Here is a 16,224-nt window from a genome sequence, read left to right on the forward strand (position 1 = left end):
CTTTTAGGACTGAGATGAGGAGAAATTACTTCACCCAAGAGAGTGGTGAATGTGTGGAACTCATTACCACCGAAAGTAGTTGAAGGCAAAATGTTGTGTGATTTCAAGAAGGAATTCAATATATTTCTTAGGACGAAAGGGATCAAGGGATATTGGGGGAAGGGGGGATGTGGATAATGAATTTGATGAACAGCCATGCTCATAATGAACGGCGGAGCAGGCTCGAAGGGCCAAATGACCTAGTCCTGCTTCTAGTTTCTCTGTACCTTGGACATACACATCTTGAAAGTTGGCAGAAGGAACAAAAGACAAGGATGAATGAACTAAACTTAGCTCTGAATGGGACAAATCCACCAGACATTCTGGTGGCGATACATATATATATGTGTGTGTGTATATCAGGGTATCTGAACTGACATGCCAGAGACCATCAGGATAGTTTAGTATTCCTGTGTTTCTTCACACAAAGGGTAACGTGCTAATAGGGTATCACAGCAGTGCTGTCAGCATCCAGTAATAATCATCCAGCAGTCTGGATGAATGATCCTGCAGTCAGTCTCATCGTGGGAACTCCAGAATTTAAATTCAGTTAATTAGATAAATCTGGAGTTAAAATCACATGTCTCAGTAAAGGTGACTGTGAAAGTACCAGGTTGTCACCTGGTTCACTGATGTCTTTTTGGGAAGAAAGCCTGCCATCTGTATTTGAGTTTCACCAGTAAGTGACAACAGACTCCCAGCAGACTCTTTACTCTCCAGAATACCAGCAAGCCTCTCAATTGTATCAAATTGCAACAGAGAACTCGGACAGGAAAGAAACAGGACGGAGAACCCGGCATCAACCTCAGCAGTGGGAGCAACAAAAGCAAACCAGTCCAGTCAGCCTCTCAAAGTCCTCATGAACATCTTGGGACTTGTGTCAAAGCTGAGAGAGCTGTCCCTCAGACTAGTCAGGTAACAGACTGATATAGGTATACACAGCAAAATATACTTCCCAGCCCTAGTCCTCAATTCCTCCGTCACCTTCACTGGATATCACAGAATCTCTACAGTTCAGTAGGGGGCCATTCGGCCCATCGAGTTGATACCGACCACAATCCCACCCAGGCCCTATTCTCGTAAGTCCATGTATTTACTCTGCTAATCTCCTGATATTAGGGTCAATTTTCATGACCAATCCACCCTAACCTGCACATCTTTTGACTATGGAAGGAAACCAGAGCATTTGGAGGAAACCCACACAGACACGGGGAGAATGTGCAGACTCCACACAGACAATGACCCAAACCAGGAATCGAATCCTGGTCCTGTGAGGCAGCAGTGCTAACCATTGTGCCGCCATGCCACCTAGGATGCCCTGTCCCACTAGCAGGAAAGACCCATCAAAGATGGCAGCACAGTGTATATAATTGGGAGGAAGATCTTTACTGTTGGCTCCGTATCCCAGGAGGTTTCATGGTATCGGGTCAAACGAAGGGCAGTGACGTCTCTTGCCAATGTTTTTGTTTTATTTGCTGGGATGTGAGCATCACTGGCATGGTCAACATTCATTGCCATTCCCTAATTGCCCCTCAGAAGGTGGTGGTGAGCTTCCTGCTTGAACCGCTGTAGTCCCAGTGGTATACACTGCTCTTCAAATGAGAGGACCAGGTTTTGACTCAGAGACTTCAGGAATGGAGACCTAGTCCCAAATCAGGATGGCATGTCACTTGAAGAGGAGCTTGGAGATAATGGGGTTCCTAGGCACCTACTGTCCTTGTCCTTCTAGATGATGGACGGTTGGATTTGGAAAGTACTGTACAAAGAAAGGAGCCTTGGTGATTTCCCTACCCTCCCTCAATTAATCAGTACTCTGTGTGTCGAACACTACTTGGAACACGACTGAGGGAGGGCACAGAACTTACTCTTGGTTGGAAATTTCAATGTCCATCACACAAAATGGAACCATGACTGATCGAAGTGGCCCAGTGCCAAAGGATATAGCTGCCAGATTGAGCTTACTTGACCACATTTCTACCAATTTTTCCTCGCCTCTCAATCATCAGCAAAGTGATGGAAGTGTCTTTGATGCTGCCATGAAGCAACACTCACCAGTAACCTGCTCAACAGATAATCAGTTCTTCCAGGAGCAATGAATGGGCCAAATGGCTGCCTCCAGTAACGGTTCTGCGATGGGGATCTGGGGTTACCTCTGCATCACCTGGAGTCATACCTATATGGTCTGTATAGCGTGCAAGAAACAGTACTTTTCACTGTCTGCTAATACATGTGACAATAAATCAAATCAAATACCTGGCACAAAGGAAGATGGTTATGGTTGTTGGAGGTCAACCATCTCCACTCGAGTCCATTGCTGCAGGATTTTCACACAATTGTGTCCTCGTCCCATGCACTTTCAGCTGCTTCAGCGATAACCTTCCTTCCAGCGCAAGGTCGGAAATAGGGAGAGTTTGATGATGTTTACACGGTGTTCAGCACCATATGCAAGATTTTACATACTGCAGTGGTCCATGCCAGCCTGCGGCAAGACCGAGCGAGACAACATTCATGCGTGGGTTGATAAGTGGCAATAAATATTCATGCAGTGTAAGTGGCAAGCAATTACAACAGTGTAACCATCTTCCCTTGACATTCCTGTGACAAGGATGTGAGGTTTTATCCTATCCTGGAATATCAAATGCAAAAGAGATGTTCTGATTAAGTCAAGATTACCCACGATGTGGGATAACCTAGCTTACCTCTTATGATGCAGTGCCATGCCCAGCACAGGCTTAATCATTACAACAAATTTTAAACCTATATTTCACAACGTGAACACCAGAAACTCTCTAAGGTGGCTGCAAGTGCATCGTGTGACTTGGCAGTATTCAACTCCAGACAGTCCTGAAACTTAGAATCCCTACAGTGCAGAAGGAGGCCGTGCAGCCCATTGAGTCTGCACTGATTCTCCGACAGAGCATCTTACCCAGGCCCATCCACCGCCCTAACCCCACGCATTTACCCCACTAATCTCTCTAACCTACAAATCTTGGAACACCTAAGGGGCAATAAAGCGTGGCCAATCCACCTAACCTGCACATGTTTGGACTCTGCACCACCTGGAGTCATACTTGTGTAGTTTGTCTTGCGCGCAAGAAACAATATTTTTCAGACTCCATACAGAAAGTCACCCAAGGCTGGAATTGAACCGGGGTCCCTGGCATTGTGAGAAGCAGTGCCAACCACTGTGCCACGGTGCTGCCCTAACTTGAGCAAATACCTAATTTTAACAACAGCCTATCAGAGCCACTTGTAAAATTCACACACCCTCCACCTTGCTAAGGATGCAGTGTCAACAAAAAAGACTAACATAGCGGCCAACTCCTCTTTGAAATGCACATCTGAAACACCTCTTGCATTGTTGAGTCTTTCCTACTCTGTATGACTCATTTGCCCTTTTTTTTCTCCCTTCACTTTTGAATTGAAGTGGATTGCAGATGTGCACTCCTTTATCACAGTGTGCAGCATTTTCTTTATAATCCAAGGGTTACTGTCACAGGCAGCTATTAGGCAAAGTCACGTGATCACTGTTATTGATGGGGAAGTAAAATCCATGGACTGAAAACTGTCGCGGAGTCAGGTGATGCAATGCTTTTAGCCGTTGGTTCCTGGATTCGTATCTCTGATGAGAATGATCATGCCAGTGTCGTGACAGACATGCTCGACCTGCAACACATGGCAATTCTGTCCTATTCACATACGTATTTCGCACTCTCACTGGCTTTGACCTATTTGAATTTGGTGTTTGTGGAATTGTCTTTTTAGGCTTGTTAACTAATGAGTAGATAAACCCCAAATCTGAACACCCAAGATTTGTTAGTATCCCTGACTTGAGATGGATAAAAATTGATCTGAACACAAAATTCATAAAGCTCACTGAAGCATACCCATCTGGCCCACAAAAGCTTCCATATCGTTTCTGTTGCAAAACCAGTTCCCTTCGGTGAGGTGCTTAACTGTCGGTTTCACTCCGAGGCTGCCAGAAAGATCAGTGGTAAATGAAAAATGAGCCAACTCAGGCAAAGGCTCTGTTTTCCTGGCTCCCAGTTTGTAATAATATTCTGTGTAATTAATACGACTTGTGACTCACCCTCTAATTTTAGTTCTGTCTGAGGGAAATGTCAGGCCTGCGCTCATCCTATCAAATATATTCAAGAGATCGATCAAAACATGAGAAATAGACACAGGCGTAGGACATTCAGCCCCTCGATTCATGCCCTGTTAGTCAACAAGATCATGGCTGATCCTAGACCTCAACTCCATTTCCCACCTGACACCCATATCCCTTGATCTGCTTGGAATCCAAAATTCTATCTATTTCAGCCTTGGGGATACTCAATAACTAAGTATCCATTCCCCACTGGAACAGAGAATTCCAAATATACACAATACTCATGTTTTTCCTCCGTTTAGTCCAAAATGACTGAACCGTATTCTGAGACTGTGACTCCGTGTTCTAAATTTTCGAGTCAGTGGAAACAAGCTCTGTCAAATCCAGACGTACAAATATGAATTGTATAAAAATTGATTTAGAATCCTTAGAAAGTGCAAAAGGAGGCCATTCGGCCCATTGAGTCTGCAGCAACCGCAATCCCACCCAGAGCCTATCCCCATAACCCCATGCATTTACCCTAGCTAATTCCCCCTGACACTAAGGAGCAATTTACCATGACCAATTCACCTTAACCTCCACATCTTTGGACTGTGGGAGGAAACCGGAGCACCCGGAGGAAACCCACGCAGTCACGGGGAGAATGCGCAAACTCCAGACAGACAGTGACCCAAGCCAGGAATCGAACCCGGGTTACTGGCAGTGTGAGTCAGCAGTGCTAACCACTGTGCCACCATGCTGCCCCAATTTGAATACCTCTGTCAAACAGAGGGGATCGGGGGTGGGGGTGTTGGTTATTAGGTGAGGACGAGTCTCGGTTGAGCAATAATGCAGCCAAAGACCAAATAACCCGCTTGACATTCAGGGTCAAAACTCGCAGGTGTACAGTTAAGTGAGGTACTGGAGGACTGCCTGCTATTGCATCTAGCAAGAATTACCAGGAGTGGAAGGAAGCTGGGTTTAAAGTGAATTTGGTAAGAGATGTCGCATAGCTTGCTTGAGGTTGAAAAATGGCTCTGTGCTGGGAAACTTAGAATTTTTTTCATGGAAAAATTAACACGTGCAGATTTTCAATCAAAAATTGTTGATGGCGGATCAGAGAAAGGAAAGAAGCGTTTGTAATATCATGTACACCTGCATCTAGTGCAGTGCAGCATGAGGTTGCTGGGCTGAGATCTGATCTGGTGCACTGCTTGTTTTCTTTCCCACCAGCACGAAGAGGAACCACCTCAGAACATGAAACCACAAGCTACAGATAAGCAGCTTTCAAAGACCGCTCTGAAAAATCAAAAGAAGCGGGAGGCTCGGAAGGCAGCAAAGCAGGTATTTTCACATGCGTGCTCGGTATCTGTAAAACACCGTCGTAAGCTGCACTGTTTCCCCAATACTTCACACTGCTGCACCCTGTTTGGTACAAGTTGTTAAGCAAACAGACAAGAGCATTGATTTACAAGGGAGAAGTGTGTGTGGGCCAGCCCCACTGATTTGCAAGCAGAGAGACTTGATGCTAATATCCCTCTTTCCTGCCTCTCACCCACAGGAGAGCAAGTCAGAGATTACACAGGAAGCACCATCTGACCAAGAATCGAGACGTGTACAATATTCTGAGGGCCATGGTGACCCAGAAGTCGATAAGAAAATTAAGAACATCAAAAAAGTAAGTTCTTGCGAAGAAGTGGGAGGGGTGGAGAAGCAACAGCACAAGCTAATGTACAGTTGTTGCTGTGTTTCTGTTTTGAATAATGAGTTCCTTTATCACAGACATGGGTTCTTGTATATTCATAGAATCCCTACAGTGCAGAACAAGGCCATTTGGCCCATCGAGTTTGCACTGACCACAATCCCACCCAAGCCTTATCCCTGTAACCTCACATATTTACCCTGCTAATCCCTCGAACCGATGCATCCCAGGACATTTAGCATGGCCAATGCACCTAACCCACATAACTTTGAACCGTGGGAGGAAATCGGAGCACCTGGAGGAAACCCGTGCAGTCATGAGGGGAATATGCAGATTCCGCACAGTGACCCAGGCCGGAATCGAACCTGGGTCCCTAGAGCTGTGAGGCAGCAGTGCTAACCACTGTGCCACCCCAATTTTGTTGTTTGGTTCCGTCTCAAAACCTGTGACTGTTCGCCACTAAACAAAAGGACTTTTTTGTTGCAGAAACTTAAAGCAATCGAACAATTGAAAGAACAAGAAGCATCTGGCAAGCAACTAGAAAAAAATCAGGTATTGAAAGAAGTTAATGTTTTATATCTCGGGCTTGCATGCTGCTGATGGCCAAGTACCAAAGACTTCTCAGTTTGGTTTCTGCCCTCATTATGGATGATACGTAAAGGCCCCTGTTCCCTGCCGCAACAAAGTGTCTCGGCTGTTTGAGGTGCTAAAACGGAAAATGTAATGGCAGGGCATGCTGATTGCTCACTGTGGGGAGCTGGACTGCCATGAGGCACTCATTCACCACACGAGGGAGCCACTGAGACACCAGTCAAGCTCATTTGTGATGGTGAAACCGACCCCATGAAAGTATTGTCCCTACTCTGGAAGGCCTTTCAATGAATAGGTATATCCAACACCTTGTTAGAATCATAGAATCCCTACAGTGCAGAAGGAGGCCATTCGGCCCATCAAATCTGCACCAGCACCTATCCCCAAATCACACTTATCTACCCCGCTTGTCCCCCTGACACTAAGGGGCAATTTAGCATGGCCAGTCCATCTAACCTGCACATCTTTGGACTGGGGGAGGAAACCAGAGCATCTGGAGGAATCCCACGCAGACACTTGGGTAGAATTTTCGGACTCCACATAGACAGTGACCCAAGGCCAGATATCAACCCGGGTCCCTGGCGCTGTGAGGCAGCTGTGCTAACCACTGTGCCACCGTGCTGTTGATGTGGAAATTTTCCTGCTTCTTGACTGTGATAGTAAGACTCAACAAAAGTACTTCCGACAAAATAACTAGTCTTTATTTACGAAAGACTGCATGCAGTATTGGCAGTAACTTGAGTTTGGAGAGCAGTCGTTACGACTTGCTAATTCCTTCTCAAGTTCGTGCTTACATAAAGAATCAGTTCAGTATTTATACATAATCATTTTCAGTTTGCATGACCAAAGCTTATTCAGGAATTTGATCAGTAATAACGTCATAAACAATGTCATAAGTCATGGTACAACCTGCTGACCTCCTAGAACTCTTTGTCTCATCAGTCATACCTTTATCTTGTCCTTTGATAGAACAGAAGAAGGTCGGTGACTCCTTCATCCCTGACCTTATCTTGTCTCACTCATACAGCCTTAAGTTATGTGGAGTCAGCCTTATCAGGCCTTATACTTCACTGGTCTTGTTCATGTCTTAGGTTATGCGGAGTCAGCTTTATTGGGGCTTACTGGGGTCAGGCATTTTGGAATAGCTTGATCAGCTTTTCTTATTCTGTACCAAATACTTGACCAACATTCCCATCATGCCACTACTTCATTCGTACAACTTCACCGTGCCGCCCTATGGAATTACAATTACAAGTGATATTTACAACATGTATTCAATGATCATCATAGAATCCCTACAGATGGAGGCCATTTGGTCCATCGAGCCTGTGCCAACAACAATCCCACCCAGGCCCTAACTCTACATGTTTATCCATATGTTCCTTCATTTGGCTGCCTTCTGCATATCCTGTCTTACCTGTGGCCTGAGCTCCCAAGGTATGATGGTGGTACAGCGCTCAGGTCTGTAACTGGTTGGGTTGGCCATGATGCCCCTAATATTCCACATCCCAGATTTCATTTTGACAAGTGGGAGATGCCAGTGCTTGATTCTTGTTGACGTGGGATGGTCGTTGCGCATGTGCTGCCACCCAGTCTCAGCTTGCTCTTCAATAAGTCCATGGCTGATTTGATTTTGGCCTTTACTGCCAAACCCCACCCCCACCCCACCATAACCCTCGGCTCCTTTGTAGGTGAAATTAGAGCATTAAAATGTCATGAGGCTGTACAATAAATAATAAAAAAGGCTATGAAATGCTAGGCTTAATATGTCAAGAACAAGAATGTAAGGAAGGGGAGAAGTCATGTTTCAGTTATACAAGCCCTGGTCGCACCACAGCAAACAGTACTGTGAGCACTTCAGGTCACCAAATCTTAGGAACAATATACTGGCCTTGGGGAGGGAAATTATGAGGTGAGCTTACTTAAAATTTAGAAGGTTCATTGATTTGGCCCAGGTTTCCGAAATAGTAAGGGGAATAGATAGGGTAGTTAGAGACAACTGTTTCCGCTGATTGGACAGTCGTGGACTGAAATTTTGAGCCAGACCTTTGAGGAGGGAGGTTAGGGCTGGAATCTTGTGCTATTGCTAGTGGCGAGCTTGGAGGCAGGAAAGGCATCTACTTAGGCTGGATGGTGGCGTACTCTACCACCCCCATCAAGTTCTGGGCAGAATGGTTCATGATTGACCATTAAGGGGCTTAAATGGTGTAGTCCTGATTGTATAGGCAAGGAGTGGGGTAATAGGAATAATTGGACAGCTCTTTCAAAGAGTTGACACCAACACAATGGGCCAAATGACTGCCATCTCTGCTGTAAGATTCAATGATTTTGTGATCTGTTGAATGGGATCACATAGCTCATAAAAATATATAATGTTCAGTTAAGGAGCTGAACAATTTTAACACCTATTTTGCCATCTGATCTCCTTTTCCGTGCCTATTTTGGAGCTCACATTTCACATTTTGAGCATCGTTCAGCCCTGTGACCTCACCGAAGTCACAGCTTGTGTGTGCAATCCTAAGGGTAGAGCTTCCATTTTGAGCGCCATTGAGAAATGGTGCCTAAATTCTGCTTCAAGTTGTGAGGCTCCAATTACAGTTTGTGTGTCCACAAAAACTCATTTACATAATTGCACATGTAAAATCTTCCATGAGCCAGCTCAATCGAGTAGCATAATAAGACATAATTGTCCCTCCTTCAAATACATGGTTAAAACATAACTATTGTTGGCTCTCCAATTTCCTCCCCAGCAGTTAATATTTCTTTCTGCTGGGGCTCAGCTCAGTGGATGTCAGACATTTTATGTGTGACCTTAAAACTGGTCAGGCTTTAATTTGGAGGCCGTGTTGGTGTGGAATGCAATCTTGTTTTCATCCAGTATCTACAAAAGAAATACTTTTCTACTGGCGTCACTGCTTGGCAAACAAAAACATGAACTCTTGCTTAGTTTTTACATCCCTGGCTTTGGGATACTTTTTAAAAATTTGTTCATGGGACATGGGTGTCGCTGGCTGGACCAGCATTTATTGCCCATCCCTAGTTGCCCTTGAAGGTGTTGGCGAGCTGCCTTCTTGAAATGCTACAGTCAACATGCCGTGGGTTGATCCACGATGCTGAGATGCAATGAGCATGCTGCCATTTTGGCCGAGACCAATTGATCTGGGAAGACTAAAGGTTGAATCTCAGATGTCTCTGGTCTTTGTTTTTTTAATTCCCTGCAGGGTAGTTTAGAATCATAAAATCCTACAACACAGGAGGAGGCTATTTGGCCCATTGAGTCTGCACTGATGACAATCTCATCCAGCCCTATCCTCATAACCCCATGTATTCACCCTAGCTAGTCCCCCTGACACTAAGGGGCAATTTAGCATGGCCAATCCACTTAACCCGCACATCATTGGACTGTGGGAGGAAACTAGGGCACCCAGAGGAAACCCACACAGACACTAGGAAAATGTGCAAACTCCACAATTTACCAGTTGAGCTTCTGGGGAAGCCAATTATGACTTTTCTTGGCCACCTGGCTGTAACTGTGCCATTACTATAAACTTTTTTAATTCCGTCTCTGTCTGTTTACAGTTGGAGAAAATGCAGAAAGAAGATGCTCTTTTGAAGGAGCTAGAAGACCTGGAACTGGGTTTGTAAATATACCCAAAAGGAGCTGGCTTCACATGCTATTGGAAAATTATTTTCATTGTTAAATTTATGTGATAAAAATCCAGATACTATGCAATGTAAAAGATTTGGACAGTGTTAAAATAAATTAGTATAAGAGAATGAAAGGAAGTGTCTTGCCAGTAAAATGTACTTCTTTGCTCCTATAGTCAATGATTAACACTTAGCTGCTCAATGTAAAAGGAGGAACTTGTATTTATATGGCGCCTTCCGCAAAATCAGCACATTGCAGTGATTTTACAGTCACTAAAGGGTGGTCATTGTTGTAATGTCAAGGAATGAGGCAGCCAACTTGTACACATCAAGGTCCCACAAACAGCAATGAAATGATGATCATAGAATCCTTACAGTGCAGAAGGAGCCCATCGATCCTGCACCCACGTGTCGACAGAGCATCCCACCCAAGTGCTATCCCCATTATCCCACATATTTACCCCACTTAACCCTCTAAACTACACATCCTGGGACACTAAAGGGTCAATTTAGCATAGCCAATCAACCTAACACACACATCTTTAGAGTGTGGGAGGAATCTGAAGGAAACCCGTGCAGACACAGGGAGAATGTGCACAGACAGTCACCCAAGGCCGGAATTGAACCTGGATCTCTGGGCACTGTGAGGCAGCAATACTCACCACTTATTACCAGATATTCTGCTTTAGTTGAGGTTTGAGTGTTCAACAAGATATCATGGAGAACTCCCTTACTCTTCTTCAAATAATGCTGTGGACTCTTTTATATCCATTTGAGAGGATAAATGGTGTCTAGATTTAACATTTCACTTGAAAAGTGGCCTCTCTCAGTACTGCACGCCTAAATGATGTGCTGATGTTTCTGTAGTAGTTATTGAACGCTCAACTTTTCTGATTCTGAGGTAAGTGCTATCACTGAACCATGGCTGATTCTTTGGCATAAGATGATAAAGTTCAGATCTCAACTTGGTGAAAAATAATTTACAAATATTATGTACAATTTCAGTACTTTTTAAGTATTCGGTTTTTTTTCAAGAATACACCATCTTACGCCGAGAAGCATCTGTCACTTTCTTTTTCTATTCCACTATCTAATAGAGGGACCATAGATGTTGGTTCTTCCACAGGGTAAAATCTGATGTGATAAAGGTTTAGAGCATCCTGAGGTTAAGAATCTCAGTTTTAGCAATCAAGTACTACCAGCAGAATTTCATCATATTACTTCCAAACGAAAATCCAAGGAGGATTTTCAATTGGTAGAAAGCAAGTGAAAGTTCAATCTATTTGTATATTAGTGAATACTTTCACCTCCAGTCCTGAATAATTCATGCTCAACGATGGGCAATCTGGGCCAGTGAGTGGCCCTTCTCCATCTCAGTGGGCCGCAAGATTGAAATCGGGCTTGTTCGCTATCCATGACCCTATGAATAAGATTGAATACATTTAATACACACTTGGGATTTCTTAATGAGTTACAGAAAATGCTTAAACATTCATATATTAATAGAACTCTCAACTTCAAATGGTTAAAAATGAAAGAAATGTTTACGTTTTTATCAGACTGTAAACTTAAACCTCTTTCCTGCTACTTAGTAAGACAAACCAAAGGACAGAAGTCGACTCAAATTCACTGAAAATACTCACATAAGTGCATAACATTTTAACTCATTTCACTTTAGCCCTCTGACTCTGACATTAAACTTTAACCAAAAATGAATATTAACTAGTTTTGAGTGAACTGGCCAGGCTGCTCTCGGATATCGATCTTCCCTCATGCTCCTTTGCCTTCTCTGAAGATGGTCACTAGCGCACGCTTGCGATGGCGGGTCTCGAGTTGTCACGGGAGACAAAGACTCAAAACACATCTCTTTATCCTAAACTTCTCACATTCTTCCAGAACCTTTTCTGGCACTCAGGCAATGATATCACCAGATCACAATGTTTGATTATAGCCAGTGGAGTTGCTCATAAACAACCATGTAAATTACATAACCTCACCGTATATGGAATCAATGGCACCGTGGTGTCTAGCACAACCCAAACAACTACCCTTATTTGGTCAACATAGGCGGTATCAGGTCACAGTTCACAGGACAGGTCATGATAACCTTCTAACCTCCATCTGTGTTAAATTATAACGTGACCAAAGCTCCCGGTATGCTTGATGCTCGCTATTACTATTGCACTCGTTGTTAATATTGCTTCATTATTTGTCATTGCCATTTACCACCCAGTCACAGCTTTGGGCGCAGAGCTCTCGATTGTGCGCAATCGGCACACACCTCATGTCATGTCCCCTTGCTTTACGTGTACATAAGTCATACTGTCAGGAAAAAACGATACGGCTGGAAACCAATGCAATGTAGCAACCCTGCGCATGGGTGGCCCTTCCTCTCACTGGGCTGCAAGGTTGAAATCAGGCTTGTTCACTAACCGTGACCCTATGAATAAGATTAAATACATTTAATGCTTGCCAAACATTAAAGTTATAGAAAATGCTTAAACATTAACTTATTAATAAAAACTATCACCCCTGTGCATGAATAACGGTCAACTAATTGTTCTGTGGGCCACACTCAAAAATCTGATGATCCACATGTGTTCCCTGGGCTGCAGGTTGCCCACTCTTGCTCTGGATGTTAACAGATTAGCACAGTTGGGTTTTATTTGGAGATGGAAAGAAAGGTTATGAATTTTGATTGGAAGTTTTATTCTGAACAGGAACATAGGAACAGAAGTAGGCTATTCAGCCCCTCAAACCTGTTACATCATTTAATGAGATCACGGCTGATGTGTGACCTAAATCCATATACCTGCCTTTGGTCCACATCCTTTAATACCTTTTGCTTAATAAAAATATACTATCTCAGACTTAAAGATAGCAACTGATGTAGCATTAAAGGTGCAGCTTTTCTACACATCTATGCTGTATTCATTCATTCTATTAAAAAGATTCAAAACTGTTAGTCACAAATTCATGCTCTGTGCTTTATTGCAACCAGTTTTCTATTTTTTTTAAAAAGCCCCGATCCATAAAATATTGATTTGGTGCAAAGAGGCTAACTAGAGCTTCGAAAATTATTGAATTGAACCACTCCAAACTATTTAGGTATTCAAAATGTCTGAAAGAAAGTATAAAATGCCACTTTTAATTATGAAACAGAAGCCATTCCCATGGGTGACACTGGTCAGGCAAGCCTTTGACTATTGTTGATATTTAGCTGACAGGTTTGCAGTGGAGATTTACTCCCACAACATTGGTGGATTTCCATAAGCCGTTCTTCAGAAACCCAACGAGGAACTCAATCCACCTGTATGCAGGTTGCAAAATTATCACAACCTTGCAAAGAAATGAGTGCTCCCAGGCCAGTGAATTTCTTATTTATTAATTCATAGGATGTGGGCTTCTCTAACAAGACCAGCAATTCCTGCCATCGCAAATTGTCCTTGGTTTCCTTCCAGGTCAGACACCATCCTGACTTGGAAATACAACACTGTTTCTTCACTGGGTCAGTGACTTGGAATTCCATTCCTAGCTTCACATTGAATGAGGTGGTCCCAGTGGGCAGCTCACCATCACCAGAAGGCAGCACAGTGGTTAGCACTGCTGCCTCACAATTCCAGGAACTTGGGTTCAATTCTGGCCTCAAGCCACTGTCTGTGTGGAGCTTGCATATTCTTCCTGTGTCTGCGTGGGTTTCCTCTGGTTGCTCTGGTTTCCTCCTGCAGTCTACAGATATGCGGGTTAGGTGGATTGGCCGTGCTAAATTGACCCTAGTATCAGGGAATTAGCTAGGGTAAATGCATGGGGCTATCGGAATAGGGCCTGGGTGGGATTATGCAGACTCAATGGGCTGAATGGCCTCCTGCACTGTAGATTAGCCACGGCAAGTGTATGGTGTCATGCGGAAAGGGTGAGTTAAAGAGCCTGGTTAAGGTACCCTGTTAGAGAGAGTAGATGCAGACTCGATGGGCTTAATGGACTCCTGCACCGTAGGGATTCTATGATTCTTGAAGACAAGCGGGTGAGCAATACCTGCCACCCAGCGCAATTCACACATCCAAAAATGCATTGTTTCAAAAGTTGCCTTCTTAATCATTGCAGTGCATGTGATGAAAGTATTCCCACAGGGCTAGCCTCGTTCTGATACAACTGAGTGGCTTGCCAGGCTATTTCAGAGGTCGTTTAAGAGTCACTACATTACTTTGGATATGGTGTCACATACAGGCCAAACTGGGTAAGGACAGCAGATTTCTTCCCCAAAGACTGAACGTACAAATGGATTAGGAGCAGGAGGCGGCCATTCTGCCCTTCAAGCCTGCTTTGCTATTCAGTAAGATCATGGCTGATCTAATATCAACCTCTAGTCCGTACTCTTGCCTATGCCTGATAACCTTTCACCTCCTTGCATATCAAGAAATTACCTTCCTCTGCCTTAAAAATATTCAAAATTCTGGGTGGATTTTCCACTCACCCCGAAACCGGAAAATCCTGCCTGAGGTCAATGGACCTTTCCAAGATCCGTCCCTCGCCTGCTTTGATTTCCTGTGGTGGGCAGAACAGGAAGATTTGCCCCTCTGCTGCTTCCACCTTTTGAGGAAGAATTCCAAGGATTCTGACCCTCTGAGGGAAACAAAATCCTCCTCCCTGTCTTAAATGGGTGATTCCTTATTTTTAAAACAGTAACCCCAGTTCAAGATTCCCCGACAAGTGAGAACATCCACCATGTCAAGTCCCCTCAGTATTTTAAATGTTTCAATCTTACTCTCTTAAACTCCAGCAGATTTGTTTTTATTTGTTTATGGGACGTGGGTGTTGCTGGCTCGGCCTGCATTTACTGCCCTTGAACTGAGTGGCTTGCTCAACCATTTCAGAGAGCATTTACAAGTCACCCACGTTGCTACGGATCAGGAGTCACATGTTGGTAAGAGTAATTTCCATCCTGAAATGACATTTGTGAACCGGATGGGTTCTTACGATACAAAAAATCAGAAAATGCTGGAAAATCTCAGCAGCTCTGACAGCATCTGTGGAGAGAGAATAGAGCCAGCATTTCAACTCTTGATGACCCTTCGTCAGAGCCGACAAAGATTTTTTTCTCAGCTCCGTCCATATGGCCTCGGTAGACAAGCCCTCTAATTAGTCCTGCCTGAGCATTGCTGCAACATTTTCCCTGACAAGCAATGCCACCCCCTCTCCCTTCATCCCTCTGCCTCTATCACATCTGAAACAGTGGAATCCAGGAACATTCAGCTGCCAGTCCTGCCCCTCCTGTGGCCAAGTCTCACTAATGGCTATAGTGTCATAATCCCATGTGTCAATCCACGCCCTCAACTCATCTGCCTTCCCCACAATACTCCTGGCATTGAAATAGACACACCTCAGAAGATAATTACCATCACACACAACCCTTCTATTTGTGATTTTGCATGAACTATCATTGTTTATTTTCACCCCCACTCCACTATCTGTTCTGGCACTCTGGTTCCCATTCCCCTGCAAATCTAGTTTAAACCCTCCCCAGTAACACCAGCAAATCTCCCTGCAAGTATATTGGTCCCCTTGTACTTCAGGTGAAACCCATCTCTCTTGTACAGGTCCCACTAGCCCCAGAAGAGGTTCCAATGATCTAGAAATCTGAAACCCTGCCCCCTACACCACTTCCTCAGCCACATGTTCACCTGCCTGACCATCCTACTCTTACCCTCACTGGCACGTGGCACAGGTAGCAATCCTGAGATTACTACCCTCGGGGTCCTGATTTTTAATTTCTTATACTCACTGTTCAGGAACTTCTGCACTCTGCAGAACTTCACTCTACCAGGACTTGAGTTATAAGGAGAGGCTGAATAGATTAGGACTTTTTTCTCTGGAGCATAGGAGGCTGAGGGGTGATCTTATAGAGGTCTATAAAGTGATGAGGGGCACAGATCAGCTAGATAATCAATATCTTTTCCCAAAGATAGGAGAGCCTAAAACTAGAAGACATAGGTTTAAAGTGAGAGGGGAGAGATACAAAAGTGTCCAGAGGGGCAATTTTTTCACACAGAGGGTGGTGAGTGTTTGGAACAAGCTGCCACAGGTACTAATGGAGACAGGTACAATTTTATCTTTTAAAAAGCATTTAGATAGCTACATGGGTAAGATGGGTATA

General features: G+C 44.1%; 1 protein-coding gene across 1 annotated transcript in view; it reads left to right on the forward strand.

Annotated features, from left to right (window-relative positions):
• The window catches only part of eif2a (eukaryotic translation initiation factor 2A), a 47,121-nt gene extending 36,917 nt beyond the window's left edge, over window positions 1-10,204 (forward strand). Inside the window, exons 11-14 of the mRNA XM_080185998.1 lie at window positions 5,363-5,473; window positions 5,691-5,807; window positions 6,318-6,383; window positions 10,002-10,204. Of these exons, the coding sequence (XP_080042124.1) occupies window positions 5,363-5,473; window positions 5,691-5,807; window positions 6,318-6,383; window positions 10,002-10,067 (360 nt within the window). The 3' untranslated portion in view covers window positions 10,068-10,204. The remainder of the gene's footprint in view (window positions 1-5,362; window positions 5,474-5,690; window positions 5,808-6,317; window positions 6,384-10,001) is intronic.
• Window positions 10,205-16,224: the final 6,020 nt, after the last annotated feature.

This window comes from Carcharhinus amblyrhynchos, chromosome 3, assembly GCF_965287045.1.
Source record: "Carcharhinus amblyrhynchos chromosome 3, sCarAmb.v2.hapA, whole genome shotgun sequence".
NCBI lineage: Eukaryota > Metazoa > Chordata > Chondrichthyes > Carcharhiniformes > Carcharhinidae > Carcharhinus > Carcharhinus amblyrhynchos.